This window comes from Gymnoscopelus braueri, assembly GCF_963280865.1.
Source record: "Gymnoscopelus braueri genome assembly, chromosome: 3".
NCBI classification, from domain to species: domain Eukaryota; kingdom Metazoa; phylum Chordata; class Actinopteri; order Myctophiformes; family Myctophidae; genus Gymnoscopelus; species Gymnoscopelus braueri.
The window spans coordinates 58,056,413-58,073,269 of record NC_137612.1 but is presented as its reverse complement, the minus strand read 5'-3'; the positions used below and the strand labels follow the sequence as shown (position 1 = coordinate 58,073,269).

General features: G+C 42.2%; 1 protein-coding gene across 1 annotated transcript in view; it reads right to left on the bottom strand.

Moving 5' to 3' along the window:
• Positions 1 to 10,478: 10,478 nt before the first annotated feature.
• LOC308082048 (uncharacterized protein) overlaps positions 10,479 to 16,857 on the bottom strand; it is a gene marked incomplete at its 5' end in the record, with an annotated part of 37,090 nt that continues 30,711 nt past the window's right edge. The window contains one exon of the mRNA XM_080423658.1: positions 10,479 to 13,128. Within this exon, the coding sequence (XP_080279784.1) occupies positions 11,699 to 13,128 (1,430 nt within the window). The 3' untranslated portion in view covers positions 10,479 to 11,698. The remainder of the gene's footprint in view (positions 13,129 to 16,857) is intronic.

The window sequence follows — 16,857 nt, the reverse complement described above, 5'->3', positions numbered from 1 at the left end:
ACTTGTCTCGCAGCCACATGAGGTAGCCTCCTTGGCAGATGGGGGTTAGGCGTCGGTGGGGGTTGCTTCATCTGGCCCCACGGCATGAGACGCCTCTGTGGGCTGGAGTAGGCTGAAGTGATTTGCTTCTTCATGATAGACAACTGGTCCATCATCTGGTCGAGGACGTTAGCCACATAAGAGGTGTCTTCCTCATATCTTTGTGGGGCATCGGCATCATAGCTGTCATCGCGATTGTCACGGCTAGTTGTATCACGTGGCCTGATGCTGTGATCAGCTATGTAACGATCATGAGGAAGGTTTGGTGGCCTAGTACGTGGGCGTGACACAGGGAGGTCGAATACAGCAGGTGTGCTGTGGTCCACCTGGCGGGCTGGAAGTTCTGGCTGCTCTTCACGATTGGTCGTGGAGGCAGGTCTGGAGCTTGACTGTGCCTGGTTATGGTTGGCCTCAGTAAACTGTTGGCTTTGGATGGGAGGTAATACTGTCTGCTGCTGAGGGTACTGAGATGTGGAGCAGGTGGCATCCACTAGGCATCTCAGTTCCTCCTGAATCCGTTGAATGTGTGCAAGTTCTGCGCACACATCTAACATAGGTTGTAACTGCTCCCGTCGGCGTTCTGGGTATGCTGAGGCTTCATCGGCACAGTAGGCCTCATCCAGTATCCTCCAATCTCCTTCTCCGTCATCTGTTGTGCATTCTAAAGGTGAGATGTGATCTTGTACTTGACCTTGGGGGTCGGAGGTCAATGGGTGAGTGAGGGGTGTCGTCTCGGCATCACCCTCTATGTATTGGTGCTCCGCTTCATGTCTATGCCCATACTGTGCTGTGCTGTGAGAGGTACCACGTCTGTGGCCTGGGTAACTAATTTCAAAGTCTCTATAGTGTGAAGGGGGATGAGTCTGACGTCGTGGTCGGACCACCTCCTGATGGATTTCTTTGCTTTGACACATCCTGTCGCTGTGGTAAATACTGGGATCCGGGTCGAAAGGACCAAATGTTCGGGAGGGTAAGGACTGTATTAGGCGGTAGGATAGGATAATAGTATTCGCCACCGGGAATCAATAAGAATTCACAAGGAGACAAGGATGGAGTGTTGCCCGTGGGCACAGTCTTTGTTGGAAGTATTTCAGAACAATTTCACAGCACAGTATGGCAAGACACATCGCCAGGGTATGTTTGTATGTGTGGTTCTAAAGGAGGGAGGGGAACAAAAGAGGTACTCAATATAGTAGGTTCCAATAATTATCAAACAAATACAATATTCCTCCTATGACTGCAAAACAATCCTACTCCACAAAGCACAGAAATCTCAATACACAATATACAGCATACATGTACACAACATAGCTGTTCAAATATACTCAATACACAGCAGTTAAATATTCGCCTTGACTTACTTTATGTCAGTGACGCACACAGCTTAAAGGTTCATCGAGTAGAGAAATAATGACTTCTTAAATCTAAACAATATACACATTGCAATCTGTGCTTCTCTCTCCTCTCCTCTCCTCCTCTGGACTGAGAAGAAGGGCTCTAATCAAGAGCACCAGCGCACCTGCTGAGTAGAACAGGTCACATTGACCTCGATCGTCAATCTAATTGAAAAGCACCTGTGCTAATCAGTGCACAGGTCACATTGACCTTGATTGTCAATGCAATTGAGGGCCTTTTGTACACACACACACACACACACACACACACACACACACACACACACACACACACACACACACACACACACACACACACACACACACACACACACACACACACACACACACACACACACACACACACACACACACACACACACAGCATCACATCCCAGATACCAAGTTACATAAATGACACAATCCTACTTCACAATACTGTAGGTCAGGGGTCTTCAACGTTTTTCAGACCAAGGACCCCTAGCTGAGAGAAAGCTGAAGCAGGGACCCCACTACATATTGGATTCATGTTAAATGTGTGTTTTCATACATTTAACTACTTAAACCCTCTTTATTATTCTATTATTATTCTATTTGCTCAGTACTTGGTCTGCTCTTTTTTCCCTGTACACCAAACCTCTTCAGCTTTTTTCGGGTAATGCTCCCCCAGAATAGGGATGCGAGGATTCAAGTGGTTAATGTAAAACAATAAAAAATAAAGTCCCTATCACACAAAGATTTGGCGGCCCCCCCGCAGAATCTCTGAGGACCGCCTAGGGGTCCCAGACCTACTGTTGAAGACCACTGATCTATGTTATAGTTATAATTTCTGTTCTTAACGGTTCTTAGTTTCATAATGGACTCAACTTCACTGTAGTTTGGGCACATGCTAGAGTCCAACAACTGCTAGGCTATATGTAGATACCTTTTTTTGTATTCCTCCTTTTTTTTATTCCCTTGCTCCCCCTGTCCACCCCCTCTTCTTTCAATTTTTTCTTTCTCTTTCTGTAAACAATCACAAACGATGGAGTTTGTAGCACAAAACCAAATTTCACCCACTGTTTTACACCTATAAACCTGTGATGTGACAATAAAGATGAGTCTGATTCTGATTCTGTCACTAATCCTGCTAGTTCTACAGGTGGTCATCATGATCCCATAAAGAGCAGGTGTGTGGGCCAGAGACCAACCAGTGGAGCATGTGTGTGTCAGTAGGCAGAAAACCATATTTTCTTTATTTGCTGTGACTATTATTTTGCTGTGATGTTTTGATGTGTTTGATATTTTTTGCAGTGTTATTTTTGTGCATGGTTTGTTTTTCTACATTTGTTTTCTATATTTGGAGTTTGTAATTGTTTTGCTTGAAGTTAATTTTTGTTTCTGCCACGGCACCCTAATAGACACTGATAGACAGCAGCCGTGCGACATAGGATCAGGTGGAGCTCTCTCAGCCAATCCAGAGCTGAGTAGGCAGAGGGGAGGGTTCCCCCGAGAGACTGGACCCAGTTCAAATGTTTGTAGCGAGACACAGAGCAGAGCCAGGGTACGGACGCGACACGGAGACAACAGACCAGCCAGACGAGGACACGGACAGGCAGAACGAGGGGGGGGGCCCCAAAAAATCTTGCTTAGGGCCACGAAAATCCTAGGGCCGGCCCTGTACCTGCGCGTGGCATCCTTCCTCAGTCTAGTCTCAGAGACTCAGCTGAACGCGTTGCCACCGTCGGGTAGCATCTTTCCCACAGTTTTCCACACGTCTTGTCTCGTCGTTGTACTGCCGAATGGTACGGGGAAACCTACATCAGTGGTTCTCGGGACCCCAAGGGGGGGTCGCCAAATGATTTCCCCCAGATATTAGCTTAATGTGCAACATTGTTTTCTCACTCAACAGTAAACATACCAACATACAGTATAAAGTGACAATGTAAGGACTTCTAAGACCTTTTTAATAGCCTACTCCCAACCAAGAAAAGTCTTAAATATTTCCTGAGAAAGACGCAAAAATATATATATATATATATATATATATGCACACGTATAATATATTTATCAGTGGATTTAAACTCTTACAATTCCAAGTGCTTGTCAGGGTGGGGGGTCCCCAGTTCAAATATGATTTTTTTTTTGGGGGGGGTCGCAACCTGAAAAGGTTGAGAACCACTGACCTACACAATGAGAGGCCAACAACCATGAGAGGAATGTTGGTGTGAACAACTAGCCACTTTTTTCTCAAACTTTCATGGAGTGTTGGGGTCTTTCTTACCTGCCCAAACTAATCCCCCTTAGTGCATCAGGGGTCTTCAACAAAACATTGAAGACCCCTGGCGTTTATCATTCCATCCATCACAAATAAGCACGGAAAGGAATGTGGCTTTTTCATGGGTGCACATGTGGCACCGCTAAAAACACCCAGATACTTAAATAAGATACTTATGAATTAAACAATAAAATACATGTGTAAAGTTTGTAAAAGTGCAGGGTGCTTAAAGCTAAAATGCTGGTCCTCAGTTAAAACTTTAAAAAGGCAACACAGGTTCGTCTGACAACTTTGAGATTAAAAGGCAAAAACTTAAAACTGAGGCAAAAGTGCAAAGTGAACAATGGACTTTTATTGGAAATTACCATAGTTACAATGGCATCTAATAACAGCCAACACACAATAAAATGTCTATCTAAAAACAAACTAAAAAGGGCCCACTAACTAAAATAGAATAAAACAATAAAACGGAGAAACCAGCCAGTTACAAGAGGGGGGGGGGGGGACAGCAGCATCGACGACACCACCTCACACGCCAGCACTCAGCAGCTCAGGTCTCCCTGTGAAAGACAAGGAGGGACGCCAGTCATAGATTCAAGGTACTTGACGTTCCGTTTAGCTTAGCTCTCTGGGGACCACGAGTACTGTTTGTCTGATCGAAGACTTACCGGCAGGGCCGGCCCTAGGATTTTCGTGGCCCTAAGCAAGATTTGTTGGGGTCTTTTTTGAAAGTCTATGTCCTTGTAGTCGTTTGTCTCGGTCTCGCGCCACTTCTGCCGTTTCGCTTGGACAGCAGTCATGTAATTATCCAAATATATCAAATATATTTGAAAATGGTCCCGATCATCTGTGAATAAATCGGGAGGTGTAAGATTGGATCTTTGAACCCCACACACTATAGGATAATCTTGCCGGACTATCACTTCTGATCTGGCTTGAACACATTCCTGACCCAAAATCACCCTGATTATGATTTAGTGTGAGCTCAGTTTAAAAGTGTCATTCACACCAATAATGATAACTATAATGATAATTACGTTTTCAAAATTGTTCTACCTCAAGTGGAAGGCTGGGTTTCACACCTCAACTATAACAACGACAGATGGTGAACACTACTGTTGGGACCACTTTCAGAGTGATTTGATGAACAATATTAACAGCACTCAATAATCCATCCCTTGACCAGCTCAGTGTCCTCGTGGTTAGAGTGTCCACCCTTGAAATTGGGAGGCTGGGGTTCAATTCCCCTAGCCTGGTAAACCCTCCCTCCGGAAATCTCATTTCCATTTGATTTCAGGAGTGAGTCTGGCCTGATCGCCCATTCTGCAATATTGGCTGTGGGCTGGAGTTAAACAACTTAATTCTATCCAAACGATATCTTATAAGTAAATTCTGTGCCTCAAAAAATAAGTTTGAGAGCGTTGTATAACCGAAAGTAAGAAGTGAAGGCACTCGCACAAACAACAATGGCTGCCGTTCGTCTTTTGTCGGCTGCACTCAGGCTGCACTCGGCTTCATTCGGGCTCACTCGAACTCGCCACCTGATTGGCCAATTGTCGCTGTCAATCACAGAACGATGAGCGACGACGCTGATAGGCTCGTCCATTTGGTGTACGGGCTAGAAACGCCCAGACAAGCCTTCAGGCCAGACTCACTCCTGAAATCAAATGGAAATGAGATTTCCGGAGGGAGGGTTTACCAGGCTACAATTCCCCAGCCGGGACATGCCAAAGACTTTAAAAATGGGACCCCATGCCTCCCTGCCACTTTCAAAATGTTCATATTCAACAGGTTTATAGAATGTTATATTCATCATGTGCACACAACATGTGGTGGAAACAGAGTTACACTTTCTAACCACCTGCCCAGTGTACCAAGACATCAGAGACACATACTTCCCATAGATTACATACACCCAAAGTGAGTTTGAAATCATGACCAACCACAAAAAACTCCTATACCCACTGGGAGAAATACAACAATGTACAAAGCAGCAGCAAGTTTTGTGAACTGTTGCGATAAAAGGTTAGCCAATGGAATACAACCACCCTAAGGACTACTACTCCATTGAGTTTCCTGTACCGAGTAGACCTCTAGTCCTGCTGCACATACTGTATAAACAGAGCTGCTACCTTTAAACACATCTTAAATCTGAGACTTTCTTGTATACTATTTAAATAGTTTTGAGAAAAATGCTGCTCATTTTCCCAAAGGTGACTACAAAAGATTGCTGCTATTTGTTTCAAAAAGCTTTATACCCTGCATATATAACATGTATAACAACGCAATGTGACATAGCTCTGTTTAACACAATGCTGTACCCCCTTCAACTGTAGGGTATTATGAGGCTCGTGGGCCCAAGGCTACTGGCAGCGGGGGGGGGGGGGGGGGAGTGAGCTGAAGTGCCTAGCTACACCTGTAGCTCTGCTTGTGAGCCAGTCTGAGACTGCATAGTCTCTGTGAGGAACACAAACTTAATCTCTCTATGAACACGAACATCTCTGTTGTATCTTACAATGCGCGAGGGCTGCGTGTTGGCCACAGTGAATCTGATAAATCACGCCGTATTGTTGTGGACAGTCTGTTAGAGAGATGTGACATTTTGTGTGTACAGGAGACCTTCCTGGCTAAACAAGACCTGGAAGGTCTTAACTCCATCCATAAGGACTTTCAAGGGGCGGGGGAATCCACCACCGACCTGTGTTCTAAAGTGGTACGAGGGAGGATACCAGGGGGAGTTGCCACTCTGTGGAACAAAAAATATGACCAGTTGGTTAATGTAATTAGATTAGGAGTTGACTGGGCAATTGGAATTGAACTGTGTTGTAGCGACAAAAAGTAAATCATTTTGAATGTCTATACACCATATGAAAGCTATAAGAATGAAGATGATTATCTTAGCAGAATGGCATTTATTATGTCTTTCATCCAGGATAATCCTTCCACCTGCATATATGCAATTCTGTGTAGACAGCGGTTTGATTTTGTCTAGCAAAGTACTTTTGCCTGAGAAGAGCTATACTTATATTAGCGAGGCTTGGCACACTACTTCCTGGCTCGATCATTGTCTCTGTACAGTAGATGCACATGACTCTATTGATAAAATGGAGATTGTATATGATATGGCTACCTCCGACCACATACCATTTTGTGTGGTGGTAAATGCTTGGCACACTACTTCCTGGCTCGATCATTGTCTCTGTACAGTAGATGCACATGACTCTATTGATAAAATGGAGATTGTATATGATATGGCTACCTCCGACCACATACCATTTTGTGTGGTGGTAAATACAGGCAATTTACCAGTGTTGTTGCCTGTGGATAACAGCTTATGTGCAGGGAAAATTGACTGGGCTAAACTGAACAAGAGAGATCTTGATAATATGTAAATAGTTCTGATGCCTTGCTAGGTAATATTAAGGTGTCGAGACATGAACTGCAGAAATGTTCAACACTGTAGTGAGCTATCTAACTTGTATGAGTCTATTGTGGAGTCACTCTGTATTTCCAGCAGGCCTCTCCTCAAACATAGGCCAAAAGCATGTAATGCTAAGCCAGGGTGGAATGATCACGTCCAAGGGCTTCATGCAGAGGCATGGCTTTTAAAAGATGGGCTGAGTCTGGCAAAAGTAGACATGGCCCTCTGTTTGAGTATAAAAAAAACACTAATGCTAATTTTAAATTTGCCCTTAGGTTTATTAAAATAAATGAGAATATAATGAGGTCAGATTCACTGGCAAAGAAGCTACAAAAGCATAATGTGAATGACTTCCGGAAGGAAATTAAAATGATAAACAATTGTAAGACATCTCTTCCATCAAATATAGATGGAGTGAGTGGTTCTGATGAAATTTCACAGCTATGGCAGAAACAATATTCTGAGCTGTTCAACTGTGTAAAAAGTAATCTGGTTGTAGTGGAAAATGTAGATTTTAATGATGAGGTGATTGTTACTCCTGCTGAAATTCATGAAGCAGTTTTGAAGCTAGGTGATAATAAGGCCAGTGGCCTGGATAAGATAACAGCTGAACATCTTAAGCTAGCCAGTAAGAAACTGTGTCCTTTGGTTGCTATGTGTTTTACAGGTTTTTTTGTTCATGGGTTTTTACCTGTTTCTATGCTCTCTGTTGTGGTGTCGGTCATTAAAGACAAAGTGGGTAAACTAAACAGCTCAGATAACTATAGGCCAATAGCCTTGGCCAGCGTCTTGTCCAAAGTGCTAGAGACAATTCTACTGAGTAGACTTGAGAGGTTGATCCTGTCTGCTGACAACCAATTTGGATTCAAACGAAAACATGGAACTGATTTGTGTATTTTTGCACTTAAAGAGATTTTAGATAAATATAGTAGGCAGAATTCTACTATGTTTGTATCTTTTATTGATGCCTCTAGGGCCTTTGACTGCATTAATCATGAAAAGTTATTCTTAAAACTGACGCAAAGAGGGGTCCCTAGTCAGAATCTTGGTGTTCTGGTATGCTCACCAGACAATGAGAGTAAAATGGGGGAAGTCAATATCTGCTCCTTTTCATGTGACCAATGGTGTCCGTCAAGGTGGAATTATTTCTCCTTTCCTTTTTAATGTTTATATGAATGATTTATCATTGATGTTAAATGCATGTGGGACAGGGTGTAGAGTTGGTGACTCATTAATTAATCACCTGATGTATGTGGATGATTTGGTCATCTTTAGTCCATATAGTGCTGGGCTACAACAGCTACTGAGGATATGCTCACAGTATGGCTTTGATTTTAATATAAAATACAATGCTAAAAAAAGTAAGGTCATGATTGTCTGAAGTAGGGAAGACAGACAATCTACCTTTCCTGACTTCTATCTGGCTGGCACTGCCCTTAGTGTGTGCAGTGAGATTACTTATTTGGGACATTATCTCCAATGACCTATCAGATGACAAGGACATCTATAGGCAGCGGCGTAAGCTGTATGCCCAAGCAAACATGCTTAGTCGCAAATTTAGCATGTGCTCAGTACCTGTGAAGATCTCTCTGTTTAGATCCTTTTGTACACCACTGTATACTGCCCACCTTTGGAGTCGCTACAGGCAAGGTAGCATCAGACGCCTCACAGTGGCCTATAATGACTGCATGAGGCTGCTGCTGAGAGCTCCAGTGCAAGCCAGATGTTTGTTAGTGTTGGGGTACCCACCTGTGCTGCTGTGCTACGTAACCTTATGTATAGGTTTATGTGTAGAGCATCTGAGTCAGTAAATGACATAATCGCTGTAATAACGGACCCCACACGCAGTTCTGTCAGGTTCACCTCTAGACTGTGGAACCATTGGCGCACATGTCTGTATGTCAGAAACTGAATAATGTGGGATATTTGCAGTATTTTTATTTATTTTATTTTCTGTTTTTATTGTGTGGTGTTGTATTATTGTGATATGGATCTTCCTAGGTCTGAAATAAAGATTGAATTGAATTGTACATACTTTCCTAGGGTGACCACCTCCAGACAGGTCCATTGAGGGACAGATTAACCCGTTTCGCGGGACATCGCGGGACGCATGCACGCGCGCGCAGCGCGCGTGCATGCGGACCACTCCCGCGCGCGCGCGAAGCGCGCGCGCGAATTTTTTTTGCGGTTCTGGGCGGATTGGGTTCGTTTTTTTCGCGGTTCTGGGCGGATTGGGTTCGTTTTTTTTCCAGTTTTTGGTTTCTTTACTTTGGTTTTAGGGTTAGGATTAGATATAAGAGGGTATTGCAAGTTAACTTAAAAATGTAATGAACCTTTTTTTTTTTTTATAAAATAAAATCTTTTTTTTTTTTTTTTTTCCATAACTTTGATTTTCGGGACATTGCCCTGCTTGTGCGGGACGCGGGACAGAGGGTCCAATTTCGGGACTGTCCCGCGAATTTCGGGACGGGTGGTCACCCTATACTTTCCCCATTTTCTTAAATTGTTTTTATTATATTTTGACACTTGTTTTGGCAGTGTAAACATATGGTTTCTCATAACAATAAAGCCCCTTTGAATTTAATTGGATGGATGTTCACATCATTACAGTTATCTTTATAGTTATCCCTCTTGATGTGGATGACCCATAATATAATCAATTAAGCAAAAATGTCCGCTCTACAAGCTCACAGGGCGTCACAAAGCTAAATCGGGCTATTTTCGGCAAAGATGTTCAGTGTACAGGCCAGGGGAAAAGGAGACCCAGAAGAGTTTTTGTGAACTAAGTATATATGGCTTGTGTGTCATGGCGTCATTGTTTCACATTATATTTATGATTTAAAATTATACTTTGCAATACAAAAAGAAAAACTATATATATAAAAAACTAGAAAATAAACTAGAAACTAAATATATATATATATATTAAATGTTTCCCCCTCCCAATAACCATACAACAAACACGTTTTGACAGCTTCTTTAAACACTGTTGAACATTACTTTTATTTACTAGTGTCTGCCCAGACAGGGACCGGACATGTACCAGAAATGTATGTATTTATATTATGTGTTTTACATTTAATAAAACATTTTATGACAAGTTGTTGTTGTACTGCAAAATAGCCTCCAATGCTAGGACCCTGCAGCATTCCTTTATGAGCGGTACTTCCATATAATGCTGTAATGACAACGTAGCTATCGGAAGGGTCATCAAAAAGACTACTAAACCGAATGTTACAAAAATATAAATGTTCCTTCAGTATGTAGTGATGTAAATGCACACTATTTTTTTTTAATGATTTAATACTTTATTAGACAAAACAATTTAACAGCACGGATGTAGAGTAAAACACTTGGGCTAAATGGATAACACAAAAAAGGTCATGGGGACTTGCTTCCATGGTGGTCCTTGTTACTGTTGCGATGCGAGAGTGTGGCCTAGCCATCACCAACTCCTGAATCGCTGCCCTCCACACTCTATGTAGCATCAGGGTCTTGAGCTCTACAGTTGTTAGCTAAGCTGTCGCGCTGCATCGTAGGTGGTGCGCTTCTTGCCTTTCTTGACTTTGCCCTGGGTTGGCTCCCATAGTGTCAGTTTGCTTGCCACTAGTTCCGGGTGCCATCTTATACTTCTTGATAATAATACAACAGTGCCATTTCATTTCTTTTATATCCATAATTCTGAGTGCTACACAGTATGACTTTAAATAAACCATGTAGGCGAACCACTATGCTCATGGAGTATGTGATTGGAGAGGGTATAAATGCAGTGCGAGCTCGACTTACATGCCTTCCTGTACTACCACAAGGGCTCCATTATTTATTGTACTTGTTTGTGTTGAGACTGGCGCGTTGAGCGATTCATCCGCTTTGGTATACATTAATTGTCATTGCCATTCTGGATTAGAATTATCATACTTCGGTCTGTGTGACAACTAAACAAATGTGCCAACACAGATGGGAAATTATTTTGTCACTGACCAGTTGAAATCCTTCTATCTTAAGATAGACATTTTAACGAAAGCATTTGACCCCTGTATGAGTCATCACGTGTCTTTTTAAATTGCCTTTTCCACAAACTGTGCAAGTCAACGGCTTTCCCCCTGTATAAGTCATTGTTTTTTTGGATAACACTTTATATTAAAGCCTTTGCCTCAAACTGTACAAGTAAAGGACTTTTCCCCTGTATGAGTCCTCATGTGACCTTCTAGATCACCCTTTGTACAAAAGCCTTTGCCACAAAATGTACAAGTTAAATATTTCCCCTTTTATGAGTCATCAAGTGTTTTCGTAGTTTACACCTTCGATTAAAGCTTTTGTCACAAACGCTGCAAGTAATAGGGTTTTCTCCTGTATGAGTTCTGCTGTGTGTGTTTAGAATAGCCTTTTTCCCCCCTGTATGTGTCATCATGTGCATTTTTAAACGTGACGTTAGACAAAAGCCTTTGTCACAAACGGTGCAAGAAAATGGTTTTTCTCCTGTATGTGTCATCATGTGTGTTTTTAAATGAGACGTTTGACAAAACGCTTGGTCACAAACGGTGCAAGAAAAAGTTTTTTCTCCTGTATGTGTCATCATGTGTGTTTTTAAATGACACGTTTGACTAAAGCCAAAGTTTTGTCCCCTGTATGTGTCATCATGTGCATTTTTAAACCAGAAGTTCGACTAAAGCCTTTGTCACAAACGATGCAAGAAAAAGTTTTTTCCCCTGTATGTGTCAACATGTGTGATTTTAAACCCTGAGTTCGACTAAAGCCTTTGTCACAAACACTGCAGGTAAAAGGTTTTTCCCCTGTTTCTCCTGTATGTGTCATCATGTGTGTTTTTAAATGAGACGTTTGACAAAACGCTTGGTCACAAACGGTGCAAGAAAAAGGTTTTTCTCCTGTATGTGTCATCATGTGTGTTTTTAAATGACACGTTTGACTAAAGCCTTTGTCACAAACGGAGCAAGAAAACGTTTTGTCCCCTGTATGTGTCATCATGTGCATTTTTAAACCAGAAGTTCGACTAAAGCCTTTGTCACAAACGATGCAAGAAAAAGTTTTTTCCCCTGTATGTGTCAACATGTGTGATTTTAAACCCTGAGTTCGACTAAAGCCTTTGTCACAAACACTGCAGGTAAAAGGTTTTTCCCCTGTATGTGTCCTGCGGTGTCCGTTTCGAATAGCCTTATTACGGAAGCCCTTGCCACAGATGTCACAAGTGAAGGGCTTTTCCACTGTATGTGTCATCATGTGTATTTTTAAACTACACGTTTGACTATAGCCTTTGTCACAAACACTGCAAGTAAAAGGTTTTTCCCCTGTATGTGTCATCATGTGTGTTTTTAAACGAAAATTTTGACTAAAGCCTTTGTCACAAATTCTGCAAGTAAAAGGTTTTTCCCCTGTATGAGTCATCGTGTGTCTGATTAGATCAAAGTTTTGACAGAAGCCTTTGCCACAAATTTCACAAGTTAAGGGCTTTTCCCCTGTATGTCTCATCATGTGTGTTTTTAGTTTACTCATCATACCACAGCCTTTGCCACAAACCGTACAAGTAAAGCATTCCTTCCCTGGGTGACTGCTCGTGGAGTTAATTTGTTTTGATGATTTCAGGTCCTGGCTGTGTCCTTCCACATTTTGTGTCTTGTGTGATTTCAGTGTGTTTAAAGCTAACTGAGCTTCCCTGGTCTCGTCCCAATCCTCATCACTGCCATCAATGTCAGATTCAGAACGGTGTGAAGAGAGGAGCTGGTCATCACTAGTTGGTTGTGACGTTCCACAGACCTCTACATGAGCTCCTGTTTTCATGTGTTCAGTTGAGGTGCTGGTTAGAGGCTCTGTCCCTCTGTTTTCATCATCCTCACTTTTCCCTGCTAGTAATGTCAATGTTGACTCATCAGCCTCCTCTGGTCTTTGAAGTAGTTCCTCTTTTATCCGTGAAGGCTCTGGTTCCTCCTGTTCCAGACTGGGGCTCCTTTCCTGCTTTTCAGGGGAAACCTCCTCTTTACACACAGGGAGGAGCAGGAAGTCTAGGTAGAAGAAATGAGGGTAAAGCATTGAATGTTTGAACTTAACATTTTCTGTTTAAGTTGTTCAACTGCCACTCTGTTGCCATCGGGTATGCAGAGAGAATAACGCATTTGTTAGCATAAAGTTATGTTCTTGTAACAGCTTGAGTCAACAGAAAAATAAATAATTCTCAATCTACATGAGCAGAGCACTACATCGCTTAACTAGTACAGTAGCAATGCATCCTACAAGAGGTAAACAGATGACATCTTCATTTGAACCATGCCTATATATGAGCATACCGGGCTTGTTTATGGTTATGTCTGAGTCAGAGTGACGTCCTCCACCCTCCCAGTAGTCAATTTTAATATAGGATTCAAGTGCACATTTTCTTCATTTCATCATACACTTCCTTTCAACCTTTGTTGCATGAATTCTGGTAGGATATCAGGATTTCTTTGTTTTTCATTGTTTTTATTTGTCTTTAGACATGAAAAAAATAGTACTTCTACTCTCAGTAGAATTCTACTATCAAGTGTAAACAAAAATACAGTGCTGCTGTGGAAACCAAACTGTGTGATGGGTGATGGCTGATTGAGGTAGTCACACCTGGAGTCAAAATTGACAAAGCACCCAGGACACAAAGCCTCATCAAACTGCATGCAGATGCACTTGTTTTATCTTGTGCATGCAGCATCACAGTATCATTTTTACCAGCTGCTTGCAAAGCTAGCGCTGGTCTATGTTCAGTATGACCTAATCGTCATCCGCCTTTAAGCCAATGGGGAGACGGGCCCTCCTCCCATGCTATGGGATCATACGCCCCCTCCCGTCTAGCGCAGGGAACACAGCTGAGCTGACGTACAAGCCCACACCGCTTCCATCAGCGACGCGTTGTGGTCTTGCAGATCGACTGGGGCGTGACGAACAGCTCTAATCCGTTACTGCATGTCGCACACGGTCGGACAGAGACAGGAGCTCCTCTACAAGACGGACGATGTTACTTAACAACTTGCGCTGTTGTCATAATTATTAAAGTTTCTTAAATGTAACTGTCAAGTGAAGTTTATGGGGGGAAACTTTATGGGCTGCTGGAGCTACGTGGTATGTCTCAGCGTGACCAGTCACTCTGACAAGCATTCAAGACTGGCTTATAGCTTCATGTCTGCTCTTGAATGCCAAAAAGACAGTCTGCATGGCCTTCTCCAAAAGACCAGTTGTGTTAGAGTCCTCAAATGTGTTTCTGGGTGGGGAGGAACTTGAACTTGTCCCAGAGTTCAAGTACCTCGGAGTCATACTAGACTCAACCCTAACTTTTAAAAAACATGTGAAGAAAGTCACAAATATGATTAAATTCAACCTTCAAAATTTTAAACAAATTAGACACTTCCTGACAGTTGGAGCTGCCAGATCGTATCTTCACTGTATGATCCTATCACACATTGAATACTGTTTTACAAACTGGTCTTGCACAGGCGTGACGATTCTAAAACCCATTGAACAGCTCTACAAAAGTGCGCTCAAGGTGTTTGACAGGAAGCCTCACTCTTATCATCATTGTAACATACTCAGGAGGCTCAATTATTTTTGCTTCGACAATTTCAAAAAGTTCAAACAGGTTGGGGTCATATGCAAGACCTTACATGGTCTGTGCCCGCCCCCCCTAAGGGAATTCATTAAAAGGAAGCCTGAAAGAGGAATCAGTACCAGAGAAACCACTCGAGGAGATTGTGAAGTGCCGCACCGGCAAACAACCTTCGGTCAAAATGTCCTCTCAGTACAGGGTTGTGTAGCATGGAATGGCCTTCCTCTACATATAAGGGATTGTGCTACATTTCCATCTTTTAAATTCAATGTGAAAAGATGGTTGCTTGAAAACCAAAGCTGCAACCATTTGTGATCATATTTTAGGTTTATTTTAGGCTATGTAATGTTATGTAAATGTATTTCACCGTTTGTCTGTTTTCTGTATTTCACCGTTTGTCTGTTTTCTGATGTTATGTTTTTCTGATTTTATGTGAGGACTGCGGATGAAAATTAGCATCTTTGCTAAATCCGGTGTATTTACGTTCATGTGACGTTCCTTAATATGCTCTGTCCTGTCTAAATAAACAAATAAAGTAAAGTCTGCCTCCGACACACACACACACACACACACACACACACACACACACACACACACAGGCACACGCTGACAAGCCGCTGACAAGCCGCACACACACGGCACACACACACAAACCAGGGCTCGAGACTAAGGGAGTCCCGACGTCCCGGGGACGTAAAAATATGTATTTGGGGCGCAAATTAATCTCTCCTGGGACGCAGACGGGACGCAGAGGATTTCTTTGAGCCGACTTTGCATATTACTGTCACTGCACAAACGTGCAAACTCGCAGCATGAGACACACGGAAAATAAATATGATGTTAACAATGTTTAAACAGTGACCACAGGTGCTGATCATCCTTTTCAGGTAGAACTTAGTTCCTAACATACTGCGCTATTTGAAGAGGCAGAGAACAGACTGTAAATCTGGGCTACAACTAGTTGAAAAGAGTAGATCTACAAGCTGTGGCTGAGTGATAAATCAGCAGCATATGGATTAATAAATGTGTAAAATCATCAATCATCAATGATAATACGGCCCGACAGCTCAAACCGGCAGGGCCTTATGGAGTCGGATATAATTAATCTGTCTCATTTTTTCCGACCAAACGAACACCAGAAAACACTTTTGGAAAAAGGTTTGTCATTCGTCCCCACCCTGGACATCTACAAACAACAATCACAAAGCTTGAGAATAGATGTGTCAAAATACCATCGCAGACTCAAATTAGCTACACATTTTGGAGTTGGAAACAACACGGAAATCCCGCGCTTCCACCTTCCATCATACTGGGAACCAGAGGAGGACAAAATACCGGACAACCTAAAACAATTGATCCAGATGGACAGAGCCACAGTACAAAATGTACCAGGACACCTGAGAGAAAAAAATAACATCACAACAGAACAGGTGAGAGCTCTAAGATCATTAGCTAACAACCAGGACATTGTGATTAAGCCTGCAGACAAAGGGAGCCGTATAGTCATTTTGGACAGACAACAATATGTTTTTGAGGGTTTAAGACAGTTGAATAACTCAAATCACTATGTGGAGTTGGAGGCACCCATTTTTAAACAAACAGCAATAGAAGTTGGGGGTGTCATCACCGAATTAAGAAAGAAAAAATTTATAGATCAGAAACAAGAGAAGTACCTACGGGGCGAAAATTCCCCAAGAGCTAGAATTCTCTACCTTTTACCCAAAATCCACAAGGATCCTAGTACATGGACTATTCCTTATGAAATTCCACCTGGTCGCCCAATTGTTTCGGATTGTAACTCAGAAACATATGCCACAGCAGAATTTATTGAATTCTACTTAAACCCACTATCTGTAAAACATCCAAGCTACATTAAGGATACATATGACTTTATTGATAAAATAAAAAACATCACAGTGCCTCAGGGGGCCATTTTGTTTTCAATAGATGTTGACAGTTTGTACACCAATATAAACACAGTGGCGGGGCTGAAGGCAATCAGAGATATCTTTATAAAGTACCCTGACAGACAAAGACCAGACGCAGAACTATTGAAACTGCTAGAATTAAATTTGACCAAAAACGATTTCACATTTGATGGGAAAACCTTCCTTCAGATCAGTGGAACAGCCATGGGAAAGAAATTTGCACCATCTTATGCCAA